This window comes from Chelonoidis abingdonii, chromosome 13 (genome assembly GCF_003597395.2).
Source record: "Chelonoidis abingdonii isolate Lonesome George chromosome 13, CheloAbing_2.0, whole genome shotgun sequence".
In the NCBI taxonomy this organism is placed as follows: Eukaryota; Metazoa; Chordata; order Testudines; family Testudinidae; genus Chelonoidis; species Chelonoidis abingdonii.
This window is the reverse complement of record NC_133781.1, coordinates 17,169,418-17,196,990: the sequence shown is the minus strand read 5'-3', so window position 1 is coordinate 17,196,990 and position 27,573 is coordinate 17,169,418. Positions and strand designations below refer to the sequence as shown.

At 48.6% G+C, this 27,573-nt stretch overlaps 2 protein-coding genes across 6 annotated transcripts in view; one reads left to right on the top strand and one right to left on the bottom strand.

Moving 5' to 3' along the window:
• The first annotated feature begins 20 nt into the window (after positions 1-20).
• On the top strand, positions 21-12,393 carry CDK3 (cyclin dependent kinase 3). Of its 2 annotated transcripts, XM_032792876.2 has the most exons (8): positions 21-126; positions 3,103-3,250; positions 4,258-4,335; positions 6,639-6,759; positions 7,697-7,867; positions 8,471-8,572; positions 9,848-10,051; positions 11,410-12,393. In XM_032792876.2, the coding sequence occupies exons 2-8, from the start codon at positions 3,123-3,125 to the stop codon at positions 11,533-11,535; spliced, it is 930 nt and encodes a 309-aa protein (XP_032648767.1). In that variant the 5' UTR covers positions 21-126; positions 3,103-3,122; the 3' UTR covers positions 11,536-12,393. The 2 variants fall into 2 exon arrangements, with proteins under 2 accessions (XP_032648767.1, XP_032648764.1); XM_032792873.2 differs by having other exon boundaries at positions 21-3,250.
• A 612-nt stretch (positions 12,394-13,005) lies between these two features.
• The window catches only part of EVPL (envoplakin), a 57,753-nt gene continuing 43,185 nt past the window's right edge, over positions 13,006-27,573 (bottom strand). For all 4 annotated transcript variants that reach the window (XM_032792866.2, XM_032792863.2, XM_032792865.2 and 1 more), the window contains 7 exons: positions 26,790-26,928; positions 25,467-25,660; positions 23,751-23,901; positions 22,817-22,900; positions 22,619-22,729; positions 20,502-20,594; positions 13,006-19,499 (listed from right to left, as the gene is read on the bottom strand). In XM_032792866.2, the coding sequence (XP_032648757.1) occupies positions 16,047-19,499; positions 20,502-20,594; positions 22,619-22,729; positions 22,817-22,900; positions 23,751-23,901; positions 25,467-25,660; positions 26,790-26,928 (4,225 nt within the window). In that variant the 3' untranslated portion in view covers positions 13,006-16,046. The remainder of the gene's footprint in view (positions 19,500-20,501; positions 20,595-22,618; positions 22,730-22,816; positions 22,901-23,750; positions 23,902-25,466; positions 25,661-26,789; positions 26,929-27,573) is intronic.

The window sequence follows — 27,573 nt, the reverse complement described above, 5'->3', positions numbered from 1 at the left end:
TGTTCTTTAATAATGGCTTTCTTCAGGGGTACCTGGCTTTGGAAGAGCTACAGGAGGAGGACATCAAGGCCTGTCTACCTTCAGAACACACAGCAAGACCCATCTGTTTACCAAAGCCATACTGCTGTAAATGAAGACAAACATTAACGTGGGGAGGGGAAAGAGAATGTCTGTGGGAGGGGAATAAAAAAAAAAACAACCTCAGCTGCTGTAGAAAACCTGCCGAGGAGAGGTGAGGAGCAGCATTCACTGAGACTTCCAACTGGACAACACTTTGCACTTCAGTTACCTGTTTGGCTTGTAGATTCTGTGGTGACATAGACCACATCTACACTACCTGCTGGATGACGGGTAGTATTCGATCTGTCGGGGATCGATTTATCACGTCTTGTCTAGATGCGATAAATTGATCCCCGAATCGATGCCTGTACTCTGCCTCAGCAGGAGGGGTAAGCGGAGTCGACGGGGGAGCCGCGGCAGTCGACTTGCCGCCGTGAGGACAGCCAGATAAGTCAACTAAGATACACAACTTCAGCTACGCGTCGAAGTATCTTAGTTCGATTTCCCCACCCCAGCGTAGACCAGCCCATACAATAAAAGAAACTCTAGCTAGTGAATTCCCAGTATGGAAGCCAGAGGGAGCTAGGTGCATATTAGCTTCCACGTTACCTGGTGCCTGAAACCAAGACCCGAGACTTGCCTGTAATTTATGCAGCTCACTATCTTGTTTGATTATGTTGCACTGTATGTTGATTCACACAGTTATTAAGCCTCGTCTTCATATGCTCTGGGCTCACTGTAAAACCTGAGACGGAGTCTCGAGAAGTAGTTTGGTTCTCCCAAAGGTCTGGACTAGAGCATGCAGACATTACAATTGACTAGTAACGTTCAGATACAATTATTTTGTGGGTGCCTGAACCATCTTAAACTTGGACTATTAGTTTTTAAGCTACTAGCCCAGCTGTGGAACAGCTGAGGACATTTTAGGTCATTATTCTTACACTCTTGTCCTCCATGCCAAAGATCTGTGGAGTCAGTGGAGTGTACCACCCATGTATGCCGTGCCATTCCACATCGGAGGGCATAGGAGAGAGTTGCCAAGGAAGAGAACCGTGACACATATACTAAATGTGGCATAAAGAGGCCTCTTCCCTTTGCTGTACGTTGGAATTGAGGGCCTCTTGAGGGAGCCTTACACAATACTGCAAGCCAAATCCAACATTTTTTTGGACCAATAAGTAAAAAATTTTTCCCTCCATCATCTTACTAAGGGCAGACGGAATCTGCTTGGGCTGGTAGATGTTTGTTGACCATTTTGCAAGGCATAAAGGCATTTATTAAAGTTATTTGTATTATGGTTGTGCGGAGGCACTCTGGTCACGGACTAGGACTCTGTTGTGCTAGGTGCAGTATAAACACCAAACAAAGAGACACGTCCTGCCCCAAGGAGCGTACACGCTGTTCAGTTCTCAGCTGTCCATCAGCATGGAGGATGAGCCCCTAAGTGACTCGTTTCCTGGACAGTCACTGTCCATCTCCCACGTTTATTATCATACTGATTTTGTTAGCAATTATACTTAAGATTGTGGAAAACAGGGTAACTAAATTGGTCCCCCATCATGTTACATTTCTTCCACTGCAATTCTGCTTGTGTCTCTTGTCTGGGTCGTCATCCTCCCCAGCCAGCTAACAGCTGGAAGGGTGTGAATGCCATTTAGCAGAACAAAAGTCTTTCCTCCTCTTACCCCAGCAGTGGCCAGCAGCAGCGAGTGCATTTGATTGTAACTTAGACACTATAACATTTAAAGTATGTTTCCCCCTAGTGGTCAAATGACCTGGGCACCAGAGTGGAATGAATTTTGACCCTTTGGCAACCCGGTAGCTCAGCGGATTAGGTGAGGTGAGCATGTGGGCAGGAGCATGCAGTGGGCCTGGAGAGGAGACAGCCATTTCACATTGGATGCAGGAAACAGTGCAGAAACTGCCCAGCCTGCATAGGAGGGGCTGCGGGTCTGCCTTAAAACCTACCCTTCAACCTCACAGTGTTTAAGTTAAATATTGAAGGAAAGCTGGTATATTATTGGCAAATCCATTTTTCAAGTATTCGCTGTCTTTTCCCACAGGTTGCAGGGGCCAGGTTGCATGCAGAAATGCTAGCTATAGAAATACAGGGGGAAGAGCAATACAGTAATTATGGCCCAGCACAAGGGACACGGTTGCAGCTGGATCATTTTCTACAGGCCATCAGAGTCGGCTTTAGGAAGTTTAATACACGGAGGCCTGGGGCCGCTCAGGCTGAGAAAGGACAAATAGTTTTACACCTAATTAGGAGACTGTTGGTTGAAAATAGAGCAGGTGGTATTGAACTGATAAGATGTAAATAGCAGTAATACTTAGCGCTAATAGGGCTTTTAATTCATAACTGATTCTCACAGCCCCCAAGCCCATTCAACAGACAGGGAAGGTGAGGCAGAGTAAGTAAGTGGCTTGTTCAAAGTCACCGGAGGAAACGCATCTTTGAGAGAGAGTGATCTTATGTGGTCAGGATCAGTCCAGTCCTCAATTACTAGTCATTTTCTCCAATGTATTTGCCTAATAAGTGCATTATTTAATTCAAGAGGGGTATTTAGTCACTGATGTGTGCATTAGAAATTGAACCCAGGGTATCTGTGAATTGCTTGAGGCACTGAACTGACACAGCTTGGAGGTTTTGCACTGAAGGGCAAGCATCTTCCCTGCCTGTGTATAGTACGTAGGACAACTTGGGATGTGCACGTTTGTTTATAGAGTAGCACTGCCATGAGACATGCCTCGAGACTCTTGTTTGGATGTGAATAAACATAAGTACTGCCTCTAGGCTGTACTATGGGGTATTATTAAGGGGAGTTTTCTTTGGAGGGGTTAGGGAATGGATGGGATATTGCTATGGAAAGGGTTTAATGCAATTGCAGTACCTTTTTCCATCCAACAATACCTTCAGTTCCTGGGATGTTCATTGAAAGGCGGGGTTTGCTGGTACTCTGCAACAGAGGGCAATGTTAAAATGTGCGGAACTGAAATGGCAAAGTGGGACTCTGACTAATGAATGGAGGAATGTTTCAGTGCCAAGCTGCTGACGGACCATGGACACATTCCAGGATGTGTTCCAGAAGGTGGAGAAGATTGGGGAAGGCACCTACGGAGTGGTGTACAAGGCGAGGAACAAGCGGACAGGCCAGCTGGTGGCTCTGAAGAAGATCCGTCTGGATTCGTGAGTGTCCACGCTCCCAACCACAGTCCAGCTCACACATTCCACCCTGAAGCCAGAAGTCCAGGGTCATGCAAGCGCTAGGATTTGAAACTGTGTCTGAAATGTTTTCCCAACACAGCTGCTGTTGTAACATGGTTAGGCAACCCACATCACAGCATTAAGAAGCCACGATAGTGCCTTGCTGGGCCTGTCTATAGCATCGTCTAAACCTCTTAGGATCAAAACCCAGTCCGAAAGGGAGCAGCAAACCGTGCCATCTCCGGTCAAGCTTGAAATGGTTATCAGGCACAGCTGTGCCCAAACCATACTCAAGAACCGTCATCGAGCCAGGCCAGTTTGTGCTGCACAATAGACAAGGCCTAAGCTTCCTAATGGCACACAATCCTCACCCCTCATTCAAACTTACTCATCAGCATGAACAAGCTAAGAGCTCCCCAACAGGAAAGGGAAACACGATCACTCTGAGAACGAGTATTCTAAGATAGCCTGTGCCCCAGAAACTGGCCTGTACACACTGTCATAACATCCCCCTCTGCATGCTCCTCCTCAGGCTGGTCTTAAAGCAGTTCTCTCCCTAGCACGGACAGCCTCAAACCAGGGCCAACACTTGTTGGAAGTTGGCTGGGCTGCCTCTGCACATGCCAGTGGGACTACCAGGCTGGCTTAGGTCTTTTGCTTGGCCGCATAAAGAAGGGCCAGATTTTCAGGAGCACACTTCACCCACAATGACATGTATGACTGAGCTTTGGCCCCAGTTGTGTGTGCTGAGCACTTGAAAATCTGATCCTGAGCTCTCCTGAAAAATCTAGGCCTAAGTTGTCTAAATACATATGGAGAGGAGAGGGTCCTAGATCAAGACACCTTATATTTTCTGTCCTAAGCCCCTGTGAGTTTCCACCAAAAAGAAAGATCAGAAAGGAGGACATCCGTGAGCCACATGACCAACTGAATTGGCATTTACCTGCTAGTATCACCCCAGGAAATAATGAGTCTGTTTTTCCCCATAGGGAGACAGAAGGGGTTCCGAGTACAGCAATCCGAGAAATCTCTCTGCTCAAAGAACTTAAGCACCCAAACATAGTGAGGTAAGAGAAGCACTCAGTCTGGCCATGGAATGGGGGCGGTCGGGTCATTGCAGTACGACTCACTCACTACAGATCAAGTGCAGTTGTGTCAGGCTGAGGAGCACAAGGATGTTAAACATCTCCCAGCTTTGTGTGTGCCAAGTAAAATGGTTGTTGATAAGAAGGAAACAGACAAGGCATTTCTCAGTCAGTCATGTATAAAAAAAATCGTTTTCTGCTCGCTCTCTGCCATAACCACTCACTTAGCTATTTTTCAAACAGTAAGTACCTATCAAGATCCTGAGTGTTATTTAGTCATTACCCTGACACAGCTCAATGGAAAAAGCCACAGTTCCAGTTGATGGATTATATTTTTAGACACAGACACACATTAAGAAGTGTCTGGAACTTAAAAATCAACTGAACAATCTCTTTTAACAGCGTGAATTAGCATTCAAAGTGGAGCAGATTTACAGTTTCACAGTCTTCAAGTGTTTCTTTTTCCTTCTGCGGTTGCATTAGTGCTGTAGAGAACATAATGGCCTTTTTCTCCATTGGGCATCTTAAACCTTGTTTTTCCCCTGGAAATGTCCTTAGTGTGTTTTTGGTTTTTAAACTTGGTCACCTTGCTGAACTAATGGAGAAGATGACCATGGCTGCAAGACTTTTGTGGAGAAATTCAAATGCAGGAAACATGATGTAAAAATGTGTCTGGGTGTTGACAGTCAGACACCAAATAAACAGAAATGGAGATAGCTGGCCAAGGAAACCGAATTCCATGCTTTGGCTGTGAAAAACAACAGGGTGTCTTACAGCAGGGCTCCAACTCTCGGGGGGTTGGTTACCTTCGCCCTTTTTCTCAGCATTAGCCAGAGCAATCTGGCTACAACCAAGCTTTCCTGGTCAAGGCTCACTCCTTTCTGAAAGACCTTCCCAAGCAAGATTTCCTCTCCCCTCCTTAAAATCCAGGCCAGAGCTGCAGCTCTGGAGTGGCTATTTTGGAGAGCAACAGCAGAATGCTGCCGATTATAGTTACCCTTCCAACTAGATTTGTAATACAGCTACACTTCAGCGAAAGAGCCACGGCCGGCCCGGGTCAGCAGACTAGGGCTCATGGGGCTATAAAATTGCAGTGTAGATGTTCGGGCTCAGGCTGGAGCCCACGCTCTGAGAACCCGTGCGGGGGTCTCAGACCCCAGGCTGCACATCTACACTGCAATTTTACAGAGCTGCAGCCTGAGCCCTGGAAGCCCAGGTCAGCTGACCCAGGTTCCAAGACTCAGTGCAAAGGCACCGACTTATTCTGGCACCTGGGGGTGCTTGACCCCCATTGGCCCCTGGCCCCACCCCAACACCACCCCTGCCCTGCCCCCATTCCAACCCCTTCCCCAATGTGCCTGCCCCAACTCCCCCCCCTCCTGCCCCTGTTCAACTCCTTCCCCAAATCCCAGCCCCGCCTCCTCCCCTGAGTGCACCACGTTCCCGCTCCTCCTTCCCTCCCGGAGCTTGCTACAGCTGTTTGGTGGTGGCAAGTGCTGGGAGGTAGGCAGAGGAGCGGGGATGCGGCATGCTCAGAGGAGGAGGGGGAGGTGAGGCAGGGTGGGGTGCTGGGATGCCCGTGGGTGGAGAGCACCCACTACTTTTTCCCCGTGGGTGCTCCCACCCCAGAGAACCCATGGAGTTGGCGCCTATGACTCAGTGCTGTGGGATTTGTATTGCCGTGTAGATGTACTGATAGATTCCAAGGCCAGAGAACTTCCCCACAGTGATTCCAAGAGCAGCACTCCCATCTGGATTTAAAAATGGTCAGTGATGGAGAATCCCCCATGACCCACCTAATGCATGTTGGCTACATTTTTGCTTTCATCAGGCTGTCCTTGTTCTTTTCAGGCATGCCTATTTACATGCAAGATGGTTTGTCACCCGCACTAAACTCTTCCCTCCAGCCTTACCAGATACAATGGGCCAGCTCCTCAACTGGCATAGCTCTGCCTTTCAGTGGAGCTCTGCCAAGTTACACACATTGTTCACCTGGCCCTATTATCCCATTTAGAATCTAGCTGCGGCTAATATAATGTAGAGAAGTTAGAGAATAGCTGATAAGGCATGAGGCATTTCAGATAAATCCTGTTCCATTCAGCTGCTGAAGAAAAGACGCTAGCAGAGGGATTGTGGGCCTGCTAGAGGAGAACCTATCTGTGTTACCCACTGCCTGTTCTACCGCTGTTTCATTACAAAAATAAGTATTGGTTTGGAGCACTGCTGTGTAAAGCTGGTCAGGACTGTTTTTTATAAGACTGGGTATGGTCGTGTTTTGTTCTTAGGCTTCTAGATGTTGTGCACAGTCAGAAGAAGCTGTATCTGGTGTTTGAGTATCTGAATCAGGACTTGAAAAAGTACATGGACACGTCCCGGGCAGGGGAGCTCCCTTTAAGTTTGGTAAAGGTACGAAGTTTAGAGAAGAGTGCCGCCTTGGCAAAATACCTACAGGTGGTTAAGGCTGTGTTTATACCTGCTGCCCTCTGCTGGATGGACCCAGAACTGCTCAGCTGTGTGTTAGACTTTATACTGATAACAGAAATTGTTGGTAAGCTCCCTTGGTAAATAACTGACTCCCACAGAAGGCAGTGGGAGCGGTGAGTGATGAGCACCTCTGCAAGTCAGGCCCAAGGTGCTGTTTGAGCTGAAAGATTCTAGACAGTATTGTCTGGTTCATTAATTTCCCAGCCATTTCCAGACTTCTCAGCTTGTTTGACCAACAACAAAACAAGTGAAGTTGGGGGAGACAGTCCAGGGGGCTACCGCTAAATTCTGTTTATATTGAGCAACACGCTGCTGGCACTGGCAGTGTCAGTGACAGCACAGCGTGGATTTGACTCCTTCCCTCCCCAAGGCAGCAGGAACGTGTCAGTGTATTGCTAGGTTGTGGTCAGAACCTCTGTCATGGGTTTGGATGGAGCTTGGGCATCTGGGCTGTTGGGGGGAAGTTAAGAACATAAGAACAGTCCTACTGGGTCAGACCATCAGTCCATCCAGCCCAGTATCCTGTCTTTTGACAGTGGCCAGTGCCAGATGCCCCAGAGGGAATGAACAGAACAGGGAATCATCCAGTGATCCATCCCCTGTCGCCCATTCCCAGCTTCTGGCAAACAGAGGCAGGGCCACCATGCCTGCCCATCCTGGCTAATAGCCATTGATGGACCTATACTCCATGAATTTATCTAGTTCTCTTTTGAAGTTATATTGCAACTGTGAAATATTTTCCATACATATGTTGGACACTTCCTTAATGAAGATCTACCGTATTTCAAAGGTTGTCATTTAAACCAGCCCAGTTTTCCACATTGTCTCATTGCATGGATGTCGGAATCTCTCTTTTTAGAGCTACTTGTTCCAGCTGCTGCAGGGGGTGAACTTCTGTCACTCGCACAGAGTCATTCATAGAGACTTAAAGCCTCAGAATTTGCTTATCAACGAAGCGGGAGCCATCAAACTGGCAGATTTTGGTCTGGCTAGAGCCTTCGGGGTTCCACTGCGCACTTACACTCACGAGGTAATGACAGTGTCCTATCTGACCTAAGGGCCTTCACCTGGGTATCTTAGTGCCAGTCTCGCTCTCTGGTTTCTCTCATCTGAATTATTTGACTCCTATGAAAATAATGGTTTCAGACGGGTAGCTGTGTTAGTCTGTGTCAGCAAAAACAATGAGTCCTTGTGGGTTAGTCTCTAAAGTGCTACAAGGACTCTGTGTTGTTTTTATGAAAAATAATGTAATCTATGAATTTCTAATATGCCCGTCACTGTAAAATCTGTGTATTGGGCACTACAGTGGCCTGCACGTTGATTAGATACCACTTCCTGTATGGCTGAAGGGGGCCTAGATGGATGTTGTACATAAAGAATCTTTCCAAGCTGAACACAGCAGGAACTGTCCCTTGCTAAGAGCAGAAAACTGTGTGTACCTGCCAAATGAAACTAGACTGAAGAAGGGATAGTCAGTAGGTGGACTGTGGGCCAGATCTGGGCCACCAGATGCTTTTGAACAGACCCTGACATTTTATTTACTTTTTTTTTTTTAATTTTCTTCTCTGGAGTCTGGACCTTGACAAAAAGTTGTCTACCCCTGGACTAATGCTTTTGTTTTGGTTTCTTGTAGGTGGTAACCTTATGGTACCGGGCCCCCGAAATCTTGCTGGGAAGTAAATACTACTCGACTGGAGTGGATGTCTGGAGCATTGGCTGTATCTTTGCAGAAATGGTAGAATAGGTTTAACCTTTTTCTAAGCAAATGGTCCCTTCTTTTTAACATCACCGTCATGCTATTCAGGCTCACGCTTATCCATTTCTTACCATGGTCCTGGATGGCACTGGGAATACACCATGGAAAAGGCAGCTAGGAAGTTAGCAGCTTCTTAATTGTGCATTCAGAGTAAAATTCACTCCCCACAGTCAGGGCCCAGCACAAGAACTAGCCACCACTTACAGCCTATTATATGCACACTTAAATCTTCCAAAAACTGCCTTCTGCATCAGGGTGAAATTTAACCTGGGCTGGCCAAACCGGGACGGCAAGAGCAAAGGGGACAAATGCCCAGTTTTCCCAAAAAAGTGGGGTGCGACCCCTAGCGGGATGCCGAGGACCATGCCGGGGGAGAGCAGCAACGCCAGCCCTGCACGGGAGGGTGGGCTTGGGAGAGCAGCTTGGACTGAGTCAGCCCCCTGTGGGTGGGCAGCAGGGGATCTTGGGCTGGCCCTGCACCAAGGGTAGAGGGGGGTTTTGGGCTGGCCCCACATAGGTGGACTCAGGCTGGCCCTGGGCTGGTGGCAGGAGGTGCTCAGGCCAGCCCCAGGCATGGTGGGGGAGAGGAGGGCCTCAGGCCGGCCCTCTGCGGTGTCGTTTTCCCTTTGGTGAAATATGGTCACCCTATTTTAACCTCAGTGCTTGGATAGCTGCTGCTAAGAGCTGGGTGCAGCAAGGAGACTGCATTACAGAACTCGTGTCTGCCTGCGCCTGAAGCTCTCACACTGTGGTCTGCAGAGAGCTAGCATTTCACCTCACATGCCAAAAAGTCTGGATTCCTTTAAAAGCAGCTTGAAACAAGGAGAAGATGGACCTAGCTACCACCACTAGGGCCTGCTGCCAGATTAGAGGGGCAGAAGCAGAGGATGTCTTCAGGGATCAGAGCCATCAGTGGGGAGGGAGCTTGTGCAGCTGGACAAAATCTGCAAGGGGAATGGAGAAGGGGAGCAGGTGGGAGAGAAATACACTGAGGGGAACTCCCATGTGTTTGTACATATATCAGCGAGAGGAGCAGAGCCCAGGGTGGGGGTGGTGGAACGAAGAGGACAAGCAGATGCAACGTTATTTAACTTTCCCTAACACTTACTGTATTCTAGACAGTCACTAAACACGTCCCTAGTGTTATCTTGCCAGGGAAGGGGTTGCCCTACATTGGATATAAACGTTATTCTTATTAGGGAATAATGTGAAGGAAACTTAATGGCTGGGACCTGGTGCTTTTGTTGCTCCCAGGTGATGAGAAAAGCCCTGTTTCCGGGAGATTCTGAAATTGACCAGCTCTTCCGGATTTTCCGCACCCTGGGCACACCCACCGAGGCAGCATGGCCAGGGGTGACCCAGCTTCCCGACTATAAAGGAAACTTTCCCAGGTGGGCGAGAAGAGAGATGAAGGAGATCGTTCCGAACTTGGATCGGGATGGGCGAGACTTACTGGCGGTGAGTTCTGAGCAGGTGTTGGGGGCGCTCAGCTCTTTCCAGTAGGGCAAAGGGGGAAGCACGTGTTCAGCTGAAACGACAAAGCGCAGGTCAGGTGGGGGTTGTGTTTTGCCTCACCCCTGAACCGGGCTCTTGTATGTTGGATCCGTTGGACACACACAGGTTCCTGCATGGGAGGAGGGATTAGTTCTACTGGGCTCCACGTACAAATCGCTGGATGAAATTCTCTGGCTAAAATACTGTGCTGTGTAGGCAATTACACTATGATCATAACTGTCTCTTTCGGCCATAAACGCTATGAATCTTTTCTATTCAAGTTCCTGTAGCACTGTAGTATCTGAGCACCTAAAAAGATTCAGGGGGCTGGAGTATTGGGGCGATTGCTGTTTTTCCTCTTTTAACGTCCCTCCAGTGTCTTCCACACTGAAAAACGTACAAACTTTAGCTGTATGTGTGATGACTACACCTGGAATCTTGTTCTTAACAACAGATTCCCATCCCCCTTCAGCAGCAGAGGTAGTAGCGTAGGTTGCTAAGTGCTACATAGTAGCTGTGGTGCAGGATGGGTGTATATTGATAAATCAATACACATTCATACTGTAGTGTTTTTTCCCCTTTAGTAAATAGAGTAAGAAAATCCTGCAGTCGTGAAACAGCTGTTAAAACTACACTTAGTAGAATCCTCTAGGGAACACAGACTGGTGGAAGGGATTTCACTTTTCACAGTGTTCCTTTGTCTGTGATTTTTTGATCCAGGATGGGTTACTGGGCAGTGATTTACCGGGGATGGGGGTGGAGAAAGGGGGCGGAGGAATTGTTGTACTGTGAAGTACAACTGCAGCAGCGTGGCCAGCATGGAACAGACTCCTACCCTGCACATACTCAGGGCACAATGTGCCAGCTCTGATCCAACTCAGGCAAGGTCTATGACCGCAGCCCCCAGAGGACTTTTTGGGGTGCCCTCCTTTTTCTAAATAATTGGGAAACCATGTGGCTTGGTGGTTGGCCACCAGCCTGGGGACTAGCAGATCTTGGTTCTGTACCAAGCCCTGCTCCTCTCTGTCCTTAGGTGAATTTACAATGTCTGTGGACCTCAGTTTCCACATCTGGAAAATGGGGATATCAATCTCTAGCTACTCAACTTGGATATTGCCATACCTGATTAAAGTCAGTAAAGCCCTCTTGGGCTATCAGATAAAGGCCCCATGTAATAATTAGTTCTCTTTGGAGGCCAGAGTCTAGCAGAGAGGAAGCGGCACCAGTTTGAGCTATTTGAAAGCTTTTGCATTTGGTTCAATTAAACATCCTGCTTTAAAAATAAAAACAAAAACCCAAATTCTCTTGGTTTTCTTTTGCAGCAATTGTTACTGTATGACCCCAACAGGCGCATTTCAGCAAAGGCAGCCCTCAACCACCAGTACTTCTTCTGGCAAAGCCCCCGTGACCCCGAAGACCAGCACATGCTGCAGAAACACTGCAGATGAAAGGACGCAGCGCCTCTGGCTGCCTGTATTCCTGATACTGAGCTCTGTGCATCAGTGCATTTACCATCTCTGGTGGCTGAGCAGGGAGGCTGGGTTGAAACGCCTCCATATTACAAAGGAACTTGGAGGGAAGTGTTAGTTCTTTTTTAGACAGAGGTGGTTGGATGCTCTCAGCCCATTGCTGGGAGGATCTGTTAGGGCCATTAGAGATTTCTTGAGGTAGTTGTTACATGTGATAGGAACAGGCCTGATGGCACCATCCATCAGCCTATAATACTGACTGGGGGACACTAAATTCTCACATGGGAGAGCAACTTCCAAATCCTTGTCCCCTTGCCTGGGAGTGTAGCGAAAGTGAGGGTTGGAGTAGTGTAGCTTGTCTGTTCTTTCAGCACCCTGTCCTGGCTGTGGTTCAGATAGCCCACTGCAAAGAGATTTGTCAGCTTCCCTCCCAGCATCAGGCAGTGCTTGACCTAAAGCAGCGGGGAGAGTCGGCTGCCTGTAGCCTGGAGTGTTGCTGCTTAGTGCTATTAAAAAGAAGAGGGGCTGTTAGTATTAAATAAGACTTTGTCTTCAACTGTTTAAGAATTTTAGAGTTTTAATTCCTAGTTAAACAGCAAGTGAAAATATCTTAAGAATAATCTTCATCGTGCAAGAAAGAGAAGCCAAAGGCTCCCGTTATGGCAACGTGTGAAGTCACAGTTCTGGAGAACACGCCTTTTTGTTGTCCAAATGGAAAAAGTTCAGTCACTTGGGTTGGCTTTGACAATATTTTACTGTTTATCTTTCGAGTGATTTAGCACCAGGTTTTGATGCAGTTGTGGAAACTCTCTCCTCCAGTAAAGAAAATACATAGAATTTGTTCCTAAGTCTTGGTTGTTTGTTATAGGCTGCTCAATTGTTTAGCCACCCCCTGGACTAGGGTAGTGATGGAATCTGAATCTCTCATGTATGCCAAAACCTCGACCTGTGTTCACAGCACCGGCCTATCCAGCTGGTCCATTTCTTTATTACAGGCTCTCTCTTTTCCCTTTGTCTCTTTCATCAGGTCAGAACTGTCAGATGCTGAGGCATCAGATAGCGTTTTGTAGAATAATGGGCAGAGAACATAAAGATATCCCTGCTGCAGGGAGAAACTGAGTTTCTTTCAAACAAAAGCTTTGTTTGAGTTTGTTTTATTTGCTGAAATACTCTGAAGACAGATGAGTTACTTTGTTCCATATTTTGTTTTCCCACCTGCCTTAAAAAGGGGGCTGCAGAGACTCTGATAAATGAATTAAACGGCATTACTCTGTGAGGATCTATATCATCTTTCTCCAGCTGTTGAAGGGAAGTGTGGTCAAGTAGCAGTGTAATGCTGAACCAGCAGCTCAGCATTCCAGCTGGGTACAATGTTGTACTTTCTTTTGCAATATTTCTGATTCATAACAGATATTCCTACGCCTCTTTCAGCATTACCCGGGCGGGGGGGTATGTTGTCTTTCTCCAGCTGTTGAAGGTAATTGCAGTCACATAGCCATGTAACACTAGGGCTTTGGCCCTTTCTTTCCCTGTACCAATCCATCTTGTACCTACAGTGCAGATTTGGAGGCTAGCAGAGATATCTAAACCCTCTCATTCCTATCACTGGATTTTAAAAATCCCAGAGAGACCAGGTAGGTGTGGTAATATCTTTTATTAGCCTAACAGAAGTTGGTGCAATAAAAGATATTGCCTCCCCCACTTTGTCTCTGTAATGTCCTGGGACCAACATCGCTACAACACTGCAAATAAAACAACGCATTGTCAAAAGACCTCATGAAACAGCTGCCTTAGAGTTAGGCTGGCCACAGTCAAGAGTTACTTTCAGATTTGCTCATTCAGCAAACTGCTGAATTCTCATTCATAGAGGTTGGAACTAGCACCTCCTGGCTTGAAGTGGTTTCCATCATATACAGGGTTTACAGTTTGGTTCAATGGCTCTCAGCACCCCCACTACACACATTGTTCCAGCACCCCGACCTCAATGCTGTTCTCTTAGGAAAGCAGCAGCTAAGACTGTTGCAAAAATAGTTGGTGCAAGATTGTATTTTAGTGACATTTTATAGTCTAAGTGCTAAGCACTTGGAGAGGCAAAGTATTTCCTAGATATAGATGAACCATGCCAAAAGAACTCTTTGCAGCTATTTATTCCAATTTTTAAATCAATTTGATTGGACAATGCTGGGTTTGTTTTTAAGCAGTACATGGGGAATAGTACCCGTGTTCTCATCCAATCCTGGAGAAGAGACAATACCACATGACTTATCTGACCCATCCCAATCAAGCAACACAACTTGAATTTCAAACATGAATGACCAGTTCCTAGAGTAATGATGTGTGTCCATTACCCTCCAAATAGCAAATCTGAGAAACTCATGGCTTGCTCATGGAAATTCCATGAGAAAGAAAAGAGGCAAAATCTGCTAAATAAGATATTCATTCCTGGGCCAGTTCAGACTTTGTTGCCAAATCTTTAGCTGGAGGGAACCCCTGGCCCCGTGGAACAGATTGAAATATTGGTATGACGCTCACTGCTGAAATTCCAGGACTGTGAGGAGTGGTCAATGAACTGTTCATTGCCAATTCTGAGCATCTTTGGGTCAGGAAAGTGCACTGGAGTCAGTAGCATAATTCATACCTAGGCCTTCTAAGGGGACTGCAAGCTGAACATGTACACCAGAGACTGCTTCGCCAGCTTCCTGCCTCTAACCCAGTTTCCCCATCCTATTACTCCTGACACTAAATCAGAGGGACAGTTTTACAGAGCAATTAAGTATGCACTTAAGTTACAAAACTCACAAATATTTAATTACACTGTATTCCCCAAACTTTCATCAGCAGCGAGGAGCAATTATTTAACATTTTTAAAGCTGTACCATGTCCCCTTAGTGAGCTGGGAAAGGGAGCAGCATAGGGGTGAATGTGCTGCAGGTTTTTTTAGCCCTTTCCAACGGATTAAGTAAAAGGAAGGTTGACTCACCTGTCCAGGAAAGCTCAGAGGGTTCAGTACAGTTGCACTATCTGCAGAGGAGAACCATAGCTTCACAAGTTGCAAACCCTGGAGAAATACCCTAGAGTTGTTATACAGCTGCTGGAAGACAGAAAGAGGCTACCTGAGGCAGCTTTAGAGAGAGAGCTACTCTGTGATTGGCTGGCTACAAGCCTGTTGGGAATCTGCAGGGCTATAAAAGCCAATGAGCTGCTGCAGGTTAGAACAGGAGCTTGTGGGCGCTAGCGCTGATAGGCGCTAGACCAGGAACCTGACTGAAAGCACGTAAGGCTAGTAACACTGAGATTCTAGTGTACGTCTTGTTTTCTTTGGTGTACCACTAAACTGCCTTAGTTCATGACCTGTCTTAGTTCTGTCTGCCCCCTGTTCAAAAGACCCAGGCAACCATCACAGGAAATCATTAGTAAAACCTCTGAGTACTGACAAGCATCTGATTCCAACCCACAGCTGATTAGAGAAGTTTAAAACATGCATTAATGGCATTCTGTGGGCACATCAGCAGCTCTTCACCTGGCTTGCAGGCCCTCGTTTGGTATGTGTAGGCCATATTTCCTGTTGCTTGGCATTTGGAAAAGGCAGAATGATCTGCAGTTTCCATTGGTTGAAGTTAGTTGATTGTTTCAAATTATTTTTGTAAGAACTAGATACAATACCGTGCCCAGGGAGAGGCTGTGCGTGAATGGTGGGGGATGAAGAGAAGGAGCTTAGCTAAGAACGATCAATCCCCCGGCCATATTGCCATCTTCTAGAAACCCTGGCAGTCTCCCGCACCCATTAGGACAGAGTACAAGCACTTAGCTCTGGTTCTGAATCAAATGCAGAAGAAGTGATCCTTTCATTTCAGCTGGGGCTGAGCATTGTAAAAAGGCACTTGGCCCAAGTCCCATTGACGTTCACTCCTCCTTCTCTAATTTACGTAGCCACTTCTGGAAATGTTACGCTGGGTCTAGAGTGTTACGGTCTATAGGGCCAGCTCCTCAAAGATATCAGGCACCTAAATGCCCAGGGGAGTTGGATGCCCACATATCTTTGAGGATCTGGGCCCTGGTGCTTAAGACAGGGCATGTTTAGACCTACACTGAAGGGTGGGTGGGGACATCCTCCATTTTCAAGGATAATACAGCAGTGGAGAGACATCTTCTAGTTTTATTGCATGCATAAGAATGAACAAACTTGGAGACACATTTGCCCCTTGACAGCCTCCCCACACTTCAAGGTGTCAGGAAGTCACACAGTTTAAACTACCCCAAGCATATTTGTTGAAACAAAATCCCCTTTACTTTCCAAACCAGGCACAGACACCCATGCTAGAACCCTTTCACCCCGATGAATGCCTTATCTTCCTCTGTTGCCCCAGTTATGGGGAAGCAAGATTAGCTCACTAGAATAGTATGCAGCCAGAAACGCTAGGCAGTCTGCATCTGTGAGTACCACCATGGCTTAATATCCTGGTGGAATTGGAGGGAACATGGAGCTCATTTTAGTGCCTGAATCGTGACAACATGGGAGAATAGCGCTCAGGGCGACGAGACTGAAATCCCTCAGAGGTGGCTGGGAGTAGCAGCAGGCCGCTCAGAGGATCTTTCTGGCAACGAGTCATGGCTTCTTTGTAATTAATCTTTTCCTTGGTGACTGGGTCAACAAGATCCTTCTCATAGTTGGGCTCATCCTGGAGCATCTTAGCCAGGTCGTCGCTAATCATGCCTGTCTGGGCTGCTTCCAACACTGAGATGCGACCAGTTTTCTTGGGATCAATGAGCCCCCCGGTCAGGTGTTGGACCTGTAGGTAGGGGAAGGCACTGTCCTTGGTCATCCATCCTTTCTGAACTGCCTCCCCAACAGACAGCCTCCTCTTGGTCACAGGGTCCTCTACACCTGTGAAAGCTTTCTGGGCGTTCAGCAGCCTCTGCATATAGGTGTTATCGATCAGCCCTCTGTCTATGGCTTTGTGGACAGAATACCGGTCCCGCGTGATGAGATCTACGATGCCCCCAGTTGCAGCCTGGGCCTCCAGCAGCTTTTGAGCAGTCATGGGATCCACCATCTTTTTGATGACAGCGGTTCTTATGTTGCACTTGGTATCGGTGACAGTGTCGAACACTCCGGCAATGGGGAAGCTATCATCGCAGAAGCTTTTCTGCAAGCTCGGAGGAAAGAAGCTTTGGGTCTGCTGCTGCATCGTCGGAGATGGAAGCGGAGACTTGGAAATTATGGAGCCAATGGACAAAGAGGAGGGAGGCTTGGATTCCCCTGCTACCAACAGAGCAAACTCTGAGATTGGCATCTTGCCATCCCTGTACAGCTGGTACTCCTCTTTCGTAATCTTCCTAAACCTCAGGGCATCCTCAATGGAGTACTGTTTCCCACTCTTCCTGTCGAGCAGGACAGAAACATCCCCATTGGGGCCCAAGGTAGTGATTTCCTCCCAGTCGCACTCTAGTTCTTGCAGCTGGATGTATTGGTTTCGGTCTATGATTCCTCTTTTGTAGGCCTCATAAGGAGACATATCCTTCCCAGTCTCAGGGTCCAAAATGGAGATTTTAGTAGAGAGATTAGTCTCTCTCATCTTGGTCTCGTGGCTCATTTCTTCCCGGTTGACCCCAGACTGGAGTTCCCGGATGGACCTCTCTTTTTCGTAGATCTGGTCCTTCTCCCTTAGGATAGCTGCCTCCAGGAAGGAAAGTTCTTGCTCACGCTGCATCTTTTTTTGCCTGTCATTCTCTGTCTTTTGGCTGAGGAGTTTGGACTCCTCTCGAAGGACAAGGACTTTCTGCTGCTTCTGCCTTTCCAGCTCCCTGAGCTCACTCTCCAGGTTGGCTCTCTCTTGGATTGCCAGGTTTCGTGCTTTCTGGAGATCAGCCTCCTCACGGGACCAGGTCCTTTTCATGCCTTCAGCTCTCTCTATTTTCTCCTTGAGTCGTCGTATGTCCTCTTCTGCATTTTGCCGGGCAGTTCTCTCTCTGCTCAGCAGCTCCCAGATCCGTGCACGTTCATTCTCTAGCACTCTGTCTTTCTCCACTCTGATAACCTCCTTGTAGATGATCTTCTCCTGCGATTTTGTTTTCTGCAGAATGTCAATCTGGATCTGTAGGTTCTTGCACTCCCTCTGCAGGTTCAGAACCTGCATCTTTTCATTTTCCAGCTCCAGACGCAGTCCACTAGCAGCCTGCTCGAGCTCTGGATCCTTCTCTAACTTGACCACTTCTTCCATGATGATCTTCTCTTGCACCGGTGCAGGGCTTTCCTCTATTTCCTTTATTCTCATGGTTATTTGACGCAGCTCCTTTTCCAACGCAAGCCTCTTGTTTCGATCTTCCTGGAAGTTAAGCAGCTTCTCTTTCTCTTCCACCACAGATCGAAGCTGCTGTACCTCACGTTCTACACGACGCCTGTTGCTCACTTCCTCGTCCAAACTCCGGCTCAGCCTGTTGTGCTCATCTCTGAGCTTTGGATCCTTTTGGGTGAGAATCACCTCCTGGACCACCACCTTTTCTTCGGGCTTCCTCCTCTCCAGCAGCATGTACTTGTTCTGCAGGTCATAGATGGTGCCCTCAGCTGCTCTCCTCTTTTGAGACACATTGCGCACCTCTTGGCGGAGGCGATCAGCTTCTTTTTCCAAGAGTGGGTCATTCTCGTATCGGACAATCTCCTTGTTGACCAGCTTGGTTTCAACCTTGGACCTTTCCCTTTTCCATTCATCCCTTTCACCCTGCAGCCGGATGAGCTGCTCCTGGGACCTGCCATTTGTGTTCACCAACTCATTGAGCTGTTCCTTCAGCCTGTCAATTTCTCTAAGAATCTCTGGGCTCTTCTCAAGTTTCACCACTTCCTGGATCACCTCCTTATACTCCACAGTTGGTTTCTGAGACCTGAGGATGTTCAGCTCAGACAAGGCTTCTTCCACCTCCTTGTCAATCTTTGTCCTTTTACTAGTAACTTCCTGGAGCTCCTTCTTCAGGCGAGTAATTTCCTTCTCTGTCTCTGGATCTACCACGAAAATCTCATTGACTCTTTCTTTAACCTCTACCTTAGGTTTTTGCCTCTCTGCAATGATGTATTTGCGTTGCAGCTCTGCCAGCTCTCCTGTTAACAGCAGGTTCTTGTTCTTTTCTTCTTCAATGAGAGTTCTAAGCTTGGAAGACTCTTTCAGCAGTTCTGGGTCCTGTTCCACCTTCTTCACCTCCTTGACAATGATTTTGGGTTCTGCTACTTCAATAAGCCTTTCCAGCTCCTCGATCCTACTGTTCAGTTTGATTGTCATGTCCTCCACAGATTTCCTGTTGAAGGTTTCTTTGTCAATTTCCATCTGCAACGTCCTGACGGCCTTCAGCATCTCCGGGTCTTTTTCCAGCTTGATCAACTCTTTCACTACCACTTTCTCTCGGATGTTGGGCTGCTTCTGCTCCAGAATGTATAACTCTTTCCTGAGCCGTTCAAGTTCAGAGGAAGCAGTGGAGCTCTGTTCTCTGAGATGCTTGATTTCCGCACGGAGGCTAGCCGCTTGGTTATCTAGGTTTGGATCCCTCTCAATTTTAGTGACCTCTTTGGTAAGCAGCTGGGCCTCAACCACCTTCCTCTCTTTCTCCATCTGGATGAGCTTCTTGTTCATCATTTCAATATCTGCTTGCAGGCTGTCCCTTTTTCTGCTCTCATCCTTAATCTGATGCGTCATCTTAGCCAAGTTGCTTTCCAGTTTTGGGTCTCGGTAGTATTCAACCACCTCCTTTTCTTCCACTCTTTCAATGGGCCTTTGAGTCTTCAGCAGCAGAAGCCTGTTTCTGTGTTCTTCCAGCTCCTGCTGAACCTTGGCCACTTTGCTCCTTTCTTCCTCCAGCTGCAGTTTCAGTGCCTTTGATTCTCTTGTTGACTGAGCCAGATTTTCTGACTGTTGCATTTGCTCATGTTCCGCCTGCATCTCCTCTTTTACTTGCTTCTGCAAGGAGAAAACAAGAAGTTTATTAGAAAGACAAGGAGTTAATGTCACTCTTAGAGCATGGCCTTGGTGGCCCTTTCTCTGAATCCTAAAGTCTTACAATGCTGGCCAGTTGGAGAATGGGAATAAGTGATAGCAAACAAAACTGGTATAGAACTCTAGGTTCTAATTGACAAGAATCACTTAGCCTTTGATTAAACACAATCAGCAAAAATGGACGTGGTTGGGGTACTGTTCTCCCAAGTGAAACAAGCTATATTGGAGTTATAAACTAGTATGATATTTAGGGTATTTGTATCCAGGGCCAGCTCCAGCTTTTTGCTACTCCAAGCAAAAAAAAAAGCCGGAGTGCAGAGTACCGTCATCAGAGCGACCCACCCCCACAAAAAACGGCCGCTGAAGTGCCACCCCAAGCACATGCTTGGAATGCTGGTGTCTAGAGCCGGCCCTGTGTGTACCTTTAGGGTTTTCCAGCAAGAGGAAATGCTAAATTCCTACCATGCTGATACAGGCTGTTGGGTGGGTCTCTCTCTGAAATTCCTAGTATCTAAGCATTGGTTAGACAGAGCTGTGGACGCTAGTTAATAATCTGAATTCTGGATCCCTTTTTTCCCATTGAAAACAAACATTTGTTAATACACTCAGTGGCCACACATGGGCAGGGCCTTGGTTTTGTATCTCACTGGAAAGATGGCGTCTTTGGTCAGCAGTGCAATGTCCCACGTGCCATGCTGAGGCAAAGTTCCCTGCTGACTTGGTGGGAATGGTGCCATCTACTGGTTCACCAGGACTACTGCCTCTAGCACAATGAGTCCTCCCCGTCCTCTCCCCCAGAGGTTTCCATCCACGTCCGAACTCTGCTTAACTTTGAAATCTGGTGAGATCACAGTTTGAGGCAGGACCCTGAACAATTCTGCTGCATCACACTGATAAATAACTTCTTTCCCGCCTTGCAGGTAGGGCACGTTCACTATAAAAAAGGTTAGAACAGTTTGCAGATACCTTCTCTACCACCTTCTTGGCAAACTCCAGCCAGCTCAGCTGCTGCTTGTTTTCTGCTGCGATCTCTGTGTAGAGTTTTGTCACTTCATTCTCCTAAATAGAAACAGCAAGAATGATTTGGGGAGTCACCGGTGACTTGGTTTAGACATACTGTGTTCCTCCCGCCTCTCCACCCTCCAGCCCTACGCATCCTCTGTGCAGTAGTTGTAACGTGAGGCTCTCAAATCACTTTACAACCTTTAACTGAGCTATACGATACCTCTGATGTTATCATCACCCCTGATTTTATAGCTGCAACTGAGCCATGGGGTGGTTAAGAGACTAGCCCCACGTCATGCAGCAAGTCAGTGGCAGAACTGGGAATACAACATGGGAGTCCCAACTCTGTCTCACAGTCCAAGTCCAGTCCTATATGATATTCTCCCATATGGCCAGCTACAAAGCAGTAACACTTAGTGGGCACAGTGTGCTCAAGTAACATTCTTGGCAGGTGCCAGGTGTATTAACATGCAAGCACCAGCTGAACCCATATATAGCAGCCTGGACATGCTCAAGCCAAAAGCTTGGAACTGGAAGACAGATGCAGCCCTCAGCAGCAATATTCAGAACCCCAAAAAGTGAACGGTTACTTTTCATTCATGCCAGAGGCTGCTCTAGCGCTGGGTGGATGGTCTGAGGAGCTGCTCTGAGCCCACTCAGAAGAAGAGGCTGGGATTTTTCTTTGCAGAACCATACGCACCTACATGAATGTGGTTTGGATTCACTTGCCAAATCACTTGCCAAGCCCTAGAAAAAGGGCTCAATCGTTCTGATTTGTAGTTCTTGATGTTGTGCAAGTGTCAACTACAGCAATGCTGCACTGGTGCAAGCCAGGGGAAAAAAAAAAAAGTGTTCGCACAAGAGCATCAGCTATTCTAGCAGCAGCAAATGGTCCATGCAACCCAACATCCCTGTCCTTTTACCACGTAGCTTCATTTAACATACGGTAAGGAGACATCATCAGCAATAGCCAGGCAAAGTAATTATCTCTAGTCTGAAATTTCATATACTGCTTTGTCCAGTGCTATCAGAATCAGACAGACCAGCGGCACTGCTTGTGCTGCAGGAGTAGGACAATCACTGTAGGGTTGCCAACTTTCTACTCCCACAAAACCAAACACCCTTGCCCCACCCCTTGCCTTGCCCCTCCTCTGAGGCCCCACCCCCTCTGAGGCCCCACTCATTCCATCCTCCCTCCCTCCGTCACTCGCTCTCCCCACCCTCACTCACTCATTTTCACCGGGCTGGCTCGGGATTGGGGTGTGGGAGGGGGTGAGGGCTCTAGCTTGGAGTGTGGACTCTGGAATGGGGCCAGAAATGAGGGGTTTGGAGTATGGGAGTGGGATCAGAGCCAGGGCAGTGGATTGGGGCACAGGGTGTGTGCGTGTGTGCGCGTATGTGTGAGGGCTCCGGGGTGGTCTGGGGATGAGGCTGGGACCAAGGGGGAATCAGGGCTCGGACAGGGAGTTGGGGTGTGGGAGCGGATCAGGGGTGCAGATTCCAGGTGGCGCTTACCTCAGGCGGCTCCCAGAAGCAATGGCATATCCTCCTTCCGACTCCTACATGGAGGTGTGGCCAGGCAACTCTGTGTGCTGCCCCGTCCACAGGCACCACCCCTGCAGCTCCTGTTGGCTGTGGTTCCCAGCCAATGGGAGCTGTGGAACCGTCGCTTGGGGCAGGGGCAGAGTGCAGAGCCTCCTGGCTGCCTGCATAGGAGCCGGAGGGGGGACATGCTGCTGCTTCTGGGAGGCATGGAGCCTGCCTTTAGCCCTGCTGCGCCACCAACTGGACTTTTCATGGCCCGGTCAGTGGTGCTGACCGGAGCTGCCAAGGTCCCTTTTCGACAGGGCGTTCCAGTAGAAAACTAGATACCTGGCAACCCTATCAGTGGCTGCAGTCAGAAGGGGGAGGGAGTGGGAAATTGGGGGAACAATCAATACCTCCCCAAGGAAAGAGGAGAAACTGCAGGTTGATTTCAGACAAGGTGTAAGCAGGTGAAACCACATGGAGGTCCATGAAACCGCATCTCCTAACACCAGGCCTCAATATGGCTCCAGGCCTTTGTCTAAAGGTCTCACCTGGGCCTGGATGCTCTCTTGCAGTGGGGTGACACGCAGTCTTTTGGCAGCGGAAGCACTCAGGGTGGGGTCCAGAGAAGAGCAGTATTTGCCTGCCTGAAGCTCATAGTCCTATTACAAGTGAAGACAAAGAGGTCAGATTGGGCCTCTGCTGAGGAAGATGAGATGGCAGCACCACATGGCAAAACCCAAACGTACGTTGAGAGCAGACTGCACGGTCTGGGATAGTTTGACCATGGCGTTCTTCTCAGCCTCCTTGCCCTGGATTTCCTCCACCAGCCTCTATGTGAGAAGGAGACAGGACCTGAGTACTTGCATCTCAACAAAGCTCTCAGTAAGCACCGGATGCTATCAAACAAAAGGCAGTCAGGGAGGGAAAGAAGCTGCTTCTCCAGGGGTTCCCATCAGAAGGGAACAAAGATGCCACCAAGGGGATGGGGAAATGCTCTCGGCAAAGAGAGCATGACACAGCTGCAGTCTGGCATTTCTGTCTGGTTAATGGCACAAGCTGACCCATCTCTCAGCAATGGAATCTGTAGGGCTCCAAGCTATGGGGATGGGGGTAGTTATGTCAAATCATGGAGGTGACTGAGCACTGGCCGTGTGTGCCTGGATAAGAGATCAGAATCCTGGAGCCACCTGGTCTCCTTTCCCCTTGACTGATAGAGCTCAGGTACGTCATGGAGGGGCGACTGCCTACCGGCTGTTGGTGTTTGCTCAGAGGGTCTCATTTGAGAGGCCATCTCTCTCCCCAGCATAGTACTGTGTCAGTTGAGGATGTTGGCAGCTACAGAGATTAGCAGCCAATTCCCGGTATGAATGGGAAGGGGCAGCTGGCAGGAGGTGCTCCATGAGGGCCACTTGGGCTTTGAAGGCCATGTAGCAGCATGCTCATAGATGCAGGATCTGGCCCCCCTGCATTCCCTATCCTGCTCTCCACTTGTTGCAAGCTGCCCTCTGCATCAGGCAAAGTCCTGCTTTTTCTGCGCTGGTCACTTCACTGCCGCAGGTGAAGCAGGGGAAGAGAAGCAGAGCAGCAGTTTCCACTCCACGTAGGTTCCAGGTGAAACCAGGGACACTTCTTTCCCCTCGCCACATCTGTGTCCCCCCAGAGGCCTGGCAGGAGACTCACCTTCTGTGCCTGCAGCTTGTAATTGATCTGGCTCGGTCCATCCGTGGTCTTGACCTGGTGCTTGGGCAGGTTGTTCATCCAGAACATCATGTTCTCGTTGGAGTTTTGGAACTGCTGATAGGTGAGGTTGGTGTTCTGGAGGGTCTTCTCCCTGGATAGGTGAGGGAGCAGGGGGAGGGATAGCTCAGTGATTTGAGCATTGGCCTGCTAAACCCAGGGTTGTGAGTTCAGTCCTTGAGGGGGCCAATTAGGGAACTGGGGTTAAAATCTGTCTGGGGATTGGTCCTCCTTTGAGCAGGGGGTTGGACTAGATGACCTCCTGAGGTCCCTTCCAACCCTGATATTCTGTGATTCTCATGTGCAAATTATTAAAGGGACACTGGGAATGTCACCAGGGTAATTAAAGGGGTGGTTATAGTAGGCCAGGAAGGCTTGGCTGGGAGCACAGTTCTCTCTAGTAGAGCGTGTAATGAATGCTAAATTGTATTTATCATGTTCAACACTAGGTGGCAACGTACCTTACCTGAGAGACAAGAAGGGGGAGGAAATACATTTTACTGGGGAGACAGACACACAGAGCTTGTCTTCGGGCCTGGGAAAGGTCTGCCCAGCCTCACAGCAGAATGCAAGGGGGGAACAAATTGTTTAGCACATATTGTAAATGTGGTGCAGGTTTCCTTTGAGAATGAGGACCAACGGAGGGAGATTGGTTTGCAAAAGGTGTTCACCCACAGGTGACAGGGTCTTTTGTCTTTTATCATTTTCCTCTGAGTTCATTTGGGAGCATAGTGACTGTCTGGTTTCACTTTAAAAAGATGAATGAAGGAGCTTAAATTCATTACCCCGCTAGACCCTAAAAATCGTGGACTGAACAGAGACACTGGATTTATGGTTAATTACAACAGTCTCTGACCCGCTAACCCCTTCTTTTTGTCCTCTGCCTGCAGAGGTGTAAACGGGCCACTCTGCCTTGAGTGGTCCCTTACAATACGTGCTGAGCCCCGAGCCCCTGATCCCCTTCTCCACCACCCCACTGCAAGGCAGAGGTCCTGAGCTCACTCCCTCCCGCACCAGTCTGGTAGGTTGAGAATGGGGGGATAAAGGGGGCTTGCAAGCTGCACAATAACGATAAAAGAGCCACATGTGGCTCATGAGCCACAGTTTGGCCACCCCTGCTCTATACAAGGGAAGCTCTGTAACCAGCCCATATCTGGGAAAGGACCTTCACCTGTTAGTAGCAGCCCTGCAACCTATCCATGTACAATGAGTACACGACAGACTGAATTATGGAGAAGGGAAGTTTTAACGTCAGGAGACAGATTGCCTTTCCTGCTGGGTTAACTCTGCAATTACCTGCACATCTACAGGGGCAAGTGGCAACTGGGAGAGGGGAGGGCAGGAGCAAACAGCGCTCGTCCCAGTTGTCACACCACAGAGGCAAAGCCTACGCTGTACATAAGATTGCTGCACAGCGTGCCACAGCTAGGCACACTGGATCCCAAGCTACACTGGCCTGGGGGAACTGGTCTGGGGTCCTGGGACAAAGAGGAGTCTAGAAGATCTCCCCAGAGGGTCTCAAATCCTAAAGCTGGCCCTTCAACTCAAATGACTCAGGTAAATTTGGGTTTGGCGGACAGACCCAGTTCTCTCCTGGCTGTCCCACCCCAAATCCCAGTCTCCACCATGATCCCACGTAACGGAGGCTGTGCTGCTCACCGGTGATCCAGCTGGTCGGCCACAGCATGGTAGCGGTCGTTGAGGAGCTGGACCTCCTGCTTCTGCCGGGGGAGATCCGGGCAGTACTCCTGGAAGTTGTTCTGCACGGCGCTGCAGCTGTGCTCGGCGTCCTTGAGGCTGCGGTTCAGCGTCAGCACACAGTCCTGCTGGGCAACCTGATCTCGCTTCAGCCTCTGGGAAGGAAGAAGATGCTGGATTAGTGTCGGTGGTTCCGCTCACGCTGCCTACCCAGCACCTGGCCCTGTAAGACTGTTGGTGTCCCAGAGAGGGTCGTCACTGGCTCAGTGGGGCAGAAGAGAATGGAGGGAGCTTCTCTTCCCACCCCAGCATCTTTATCATCAGTAGCAACGGGGAAATTGATACAGAAAATATCCACTGCGGGTTCACGGGGGTGATAGAATGCAAACGTTGCTGAGCGCGAGGGTGACGTGGGAGGGACAGATATTGGGGGAAGACTTGGGGAATCAGTTGGAGAGATGGGGAAAGAGAGAAAGGGGCTGACGTGGGGGGGGTCAAGAGAGCTAGAGGAGACATTGGAAAAAAAAGAGTCATGGTGGGTAAAGGGGGAGTTAATTGTTGGGCAGAGAGACTGGGACTGGGACACAGCTGGAGAAGGGGTGTGCAGAAGAGCAGCTGACTAGGGGGGTGCTGGGGCAGATCAATGAGGGGAGTGTTTGGTGAGGAACATAGATCTCTGGGGTGGGTGTCGGTTCTTACAGACACTGCTCAGTGGCTGTGACAGATGTAACATTTTATCCACCTACTAATAAACAGCAGCTTGTGAACTGGTGAAAGTGATTTCGGCTGCAGACACTATGGAAGCTCATTTAGAGCAGTGTTTCTCGGGTGGCGGGTTGCGCCCCGTGGGAGGGGGGAGGTCCCAAAAGGCAATCAAGTGAGTCCTGAGGTATTGAAAATGTTACTACAACCGAAAGCAAACGAAAATCTCACTCCGCACATGCCCTGACCCTTCAGTGTCAGTATTCTCTGCCACTGCCAGCTTCCCCAAACACACACACGCAGGTCAATTACACAGGCTTCGCACTGCTAGCCTTGATCCATTTTATGCTCTTACAGCTCTAGAATTGTCAGGAGGTTGTGAAAATTTTTGACTTCAAACAAGGGGTCAGCAGCCCAAAAAGGTTGAGCAATGCTGGTCTAGATGGAGGAGTCAGGGCCTACTGGGAGAGGCGTGGCCATCCAAGTCTCTTAGGCATAAACAGAGCCCAGGTTACCCGACTCCCATCTCTTACTATGCCCGTATCATTCTCATTGCTGTTGAGAAGTCAAAGGTTCCCTTACCTGCAGCTCATTGGCACGATCCTGCAGGGCGTTGGGAGAGGCTGGGATGGTGCTGTCCTGAGCCAGCTTGGACTCAAAGCTGCTGATGATCTCGTCCGTGATCTCTATCTGGTTCTCCAGGTTCAGGGAAGCCTTGGCTCTGAGGAGGCGGAGATGGTGGAATGTGACTAGCTACAGAGGACACACATCACTCCCCTCGTCTCTCAGAGTCTGACCGGGAGCCAGGCTTCTGACTAGCTGCAGGGGGTTCGTCTGTTGCTCATTGCACAATGCAGACCATGAAGAAGTTGGCCTTGAAAACACACCCTGCCCTTGATACCCAGCCCCATTTGGCTCCTGAAAACAGCCTTAAAGACAGAAGAACAGGATAAGGAGCCCTAGGAGAGGTCAGCAAGTGTATCCACCGGCCCATTGGGTTGTTCTAGGAGAAATTTCAAACTACATAAGCTGATCCACCTTGCTGTGTTTTTACAAAATGGAAACATCGTCTGAGCCCCCGCACATATTCAAACCGGGTGGTAATCCCAGTTTGCCAGAAATCTGTATCCTGATTGTTACCAGGTCACTGTAGAGTGCTCAGAGCAATGTGGTTTTCACCTAATTTGGGGGCTCTAAGAATACAGATAAAATAACAATAAACATGGGGGGGAGGGGGATTGTATTTTATTAGAAACTCAAAAATGGCTCCATTGTGCAGAAAATATCATATTTTATGAATTTTCCACCTGGAAATAGGACACTTTTTCCAGTGAAAACGAGGCCATCTGAGTTGAAAGAAAAGATT

Coding starts and splice junctions, on each gene's coding strand:
- CDK3 (XM_032792876.2), top strand. CDS start 3,123: ATGGACACATTCCAGGATGTGTTCCAGAAGGTGGAGAAGATTGGGGAA. Junction 3,251..4,257: donor AAGAAGATCCGTCTGGATTC/GTGAGTGTCCAC, acceptor TTTTCCCCATAG/GGAGACAGAAGGGGTTCCGA. Junction 7,868..8,470: donor TGCGCACTTACACTCACGAG/GTAATGACAGTG, acceptor GGTTTCTTGTAG/GTGGTAACCTTATGGTACCG.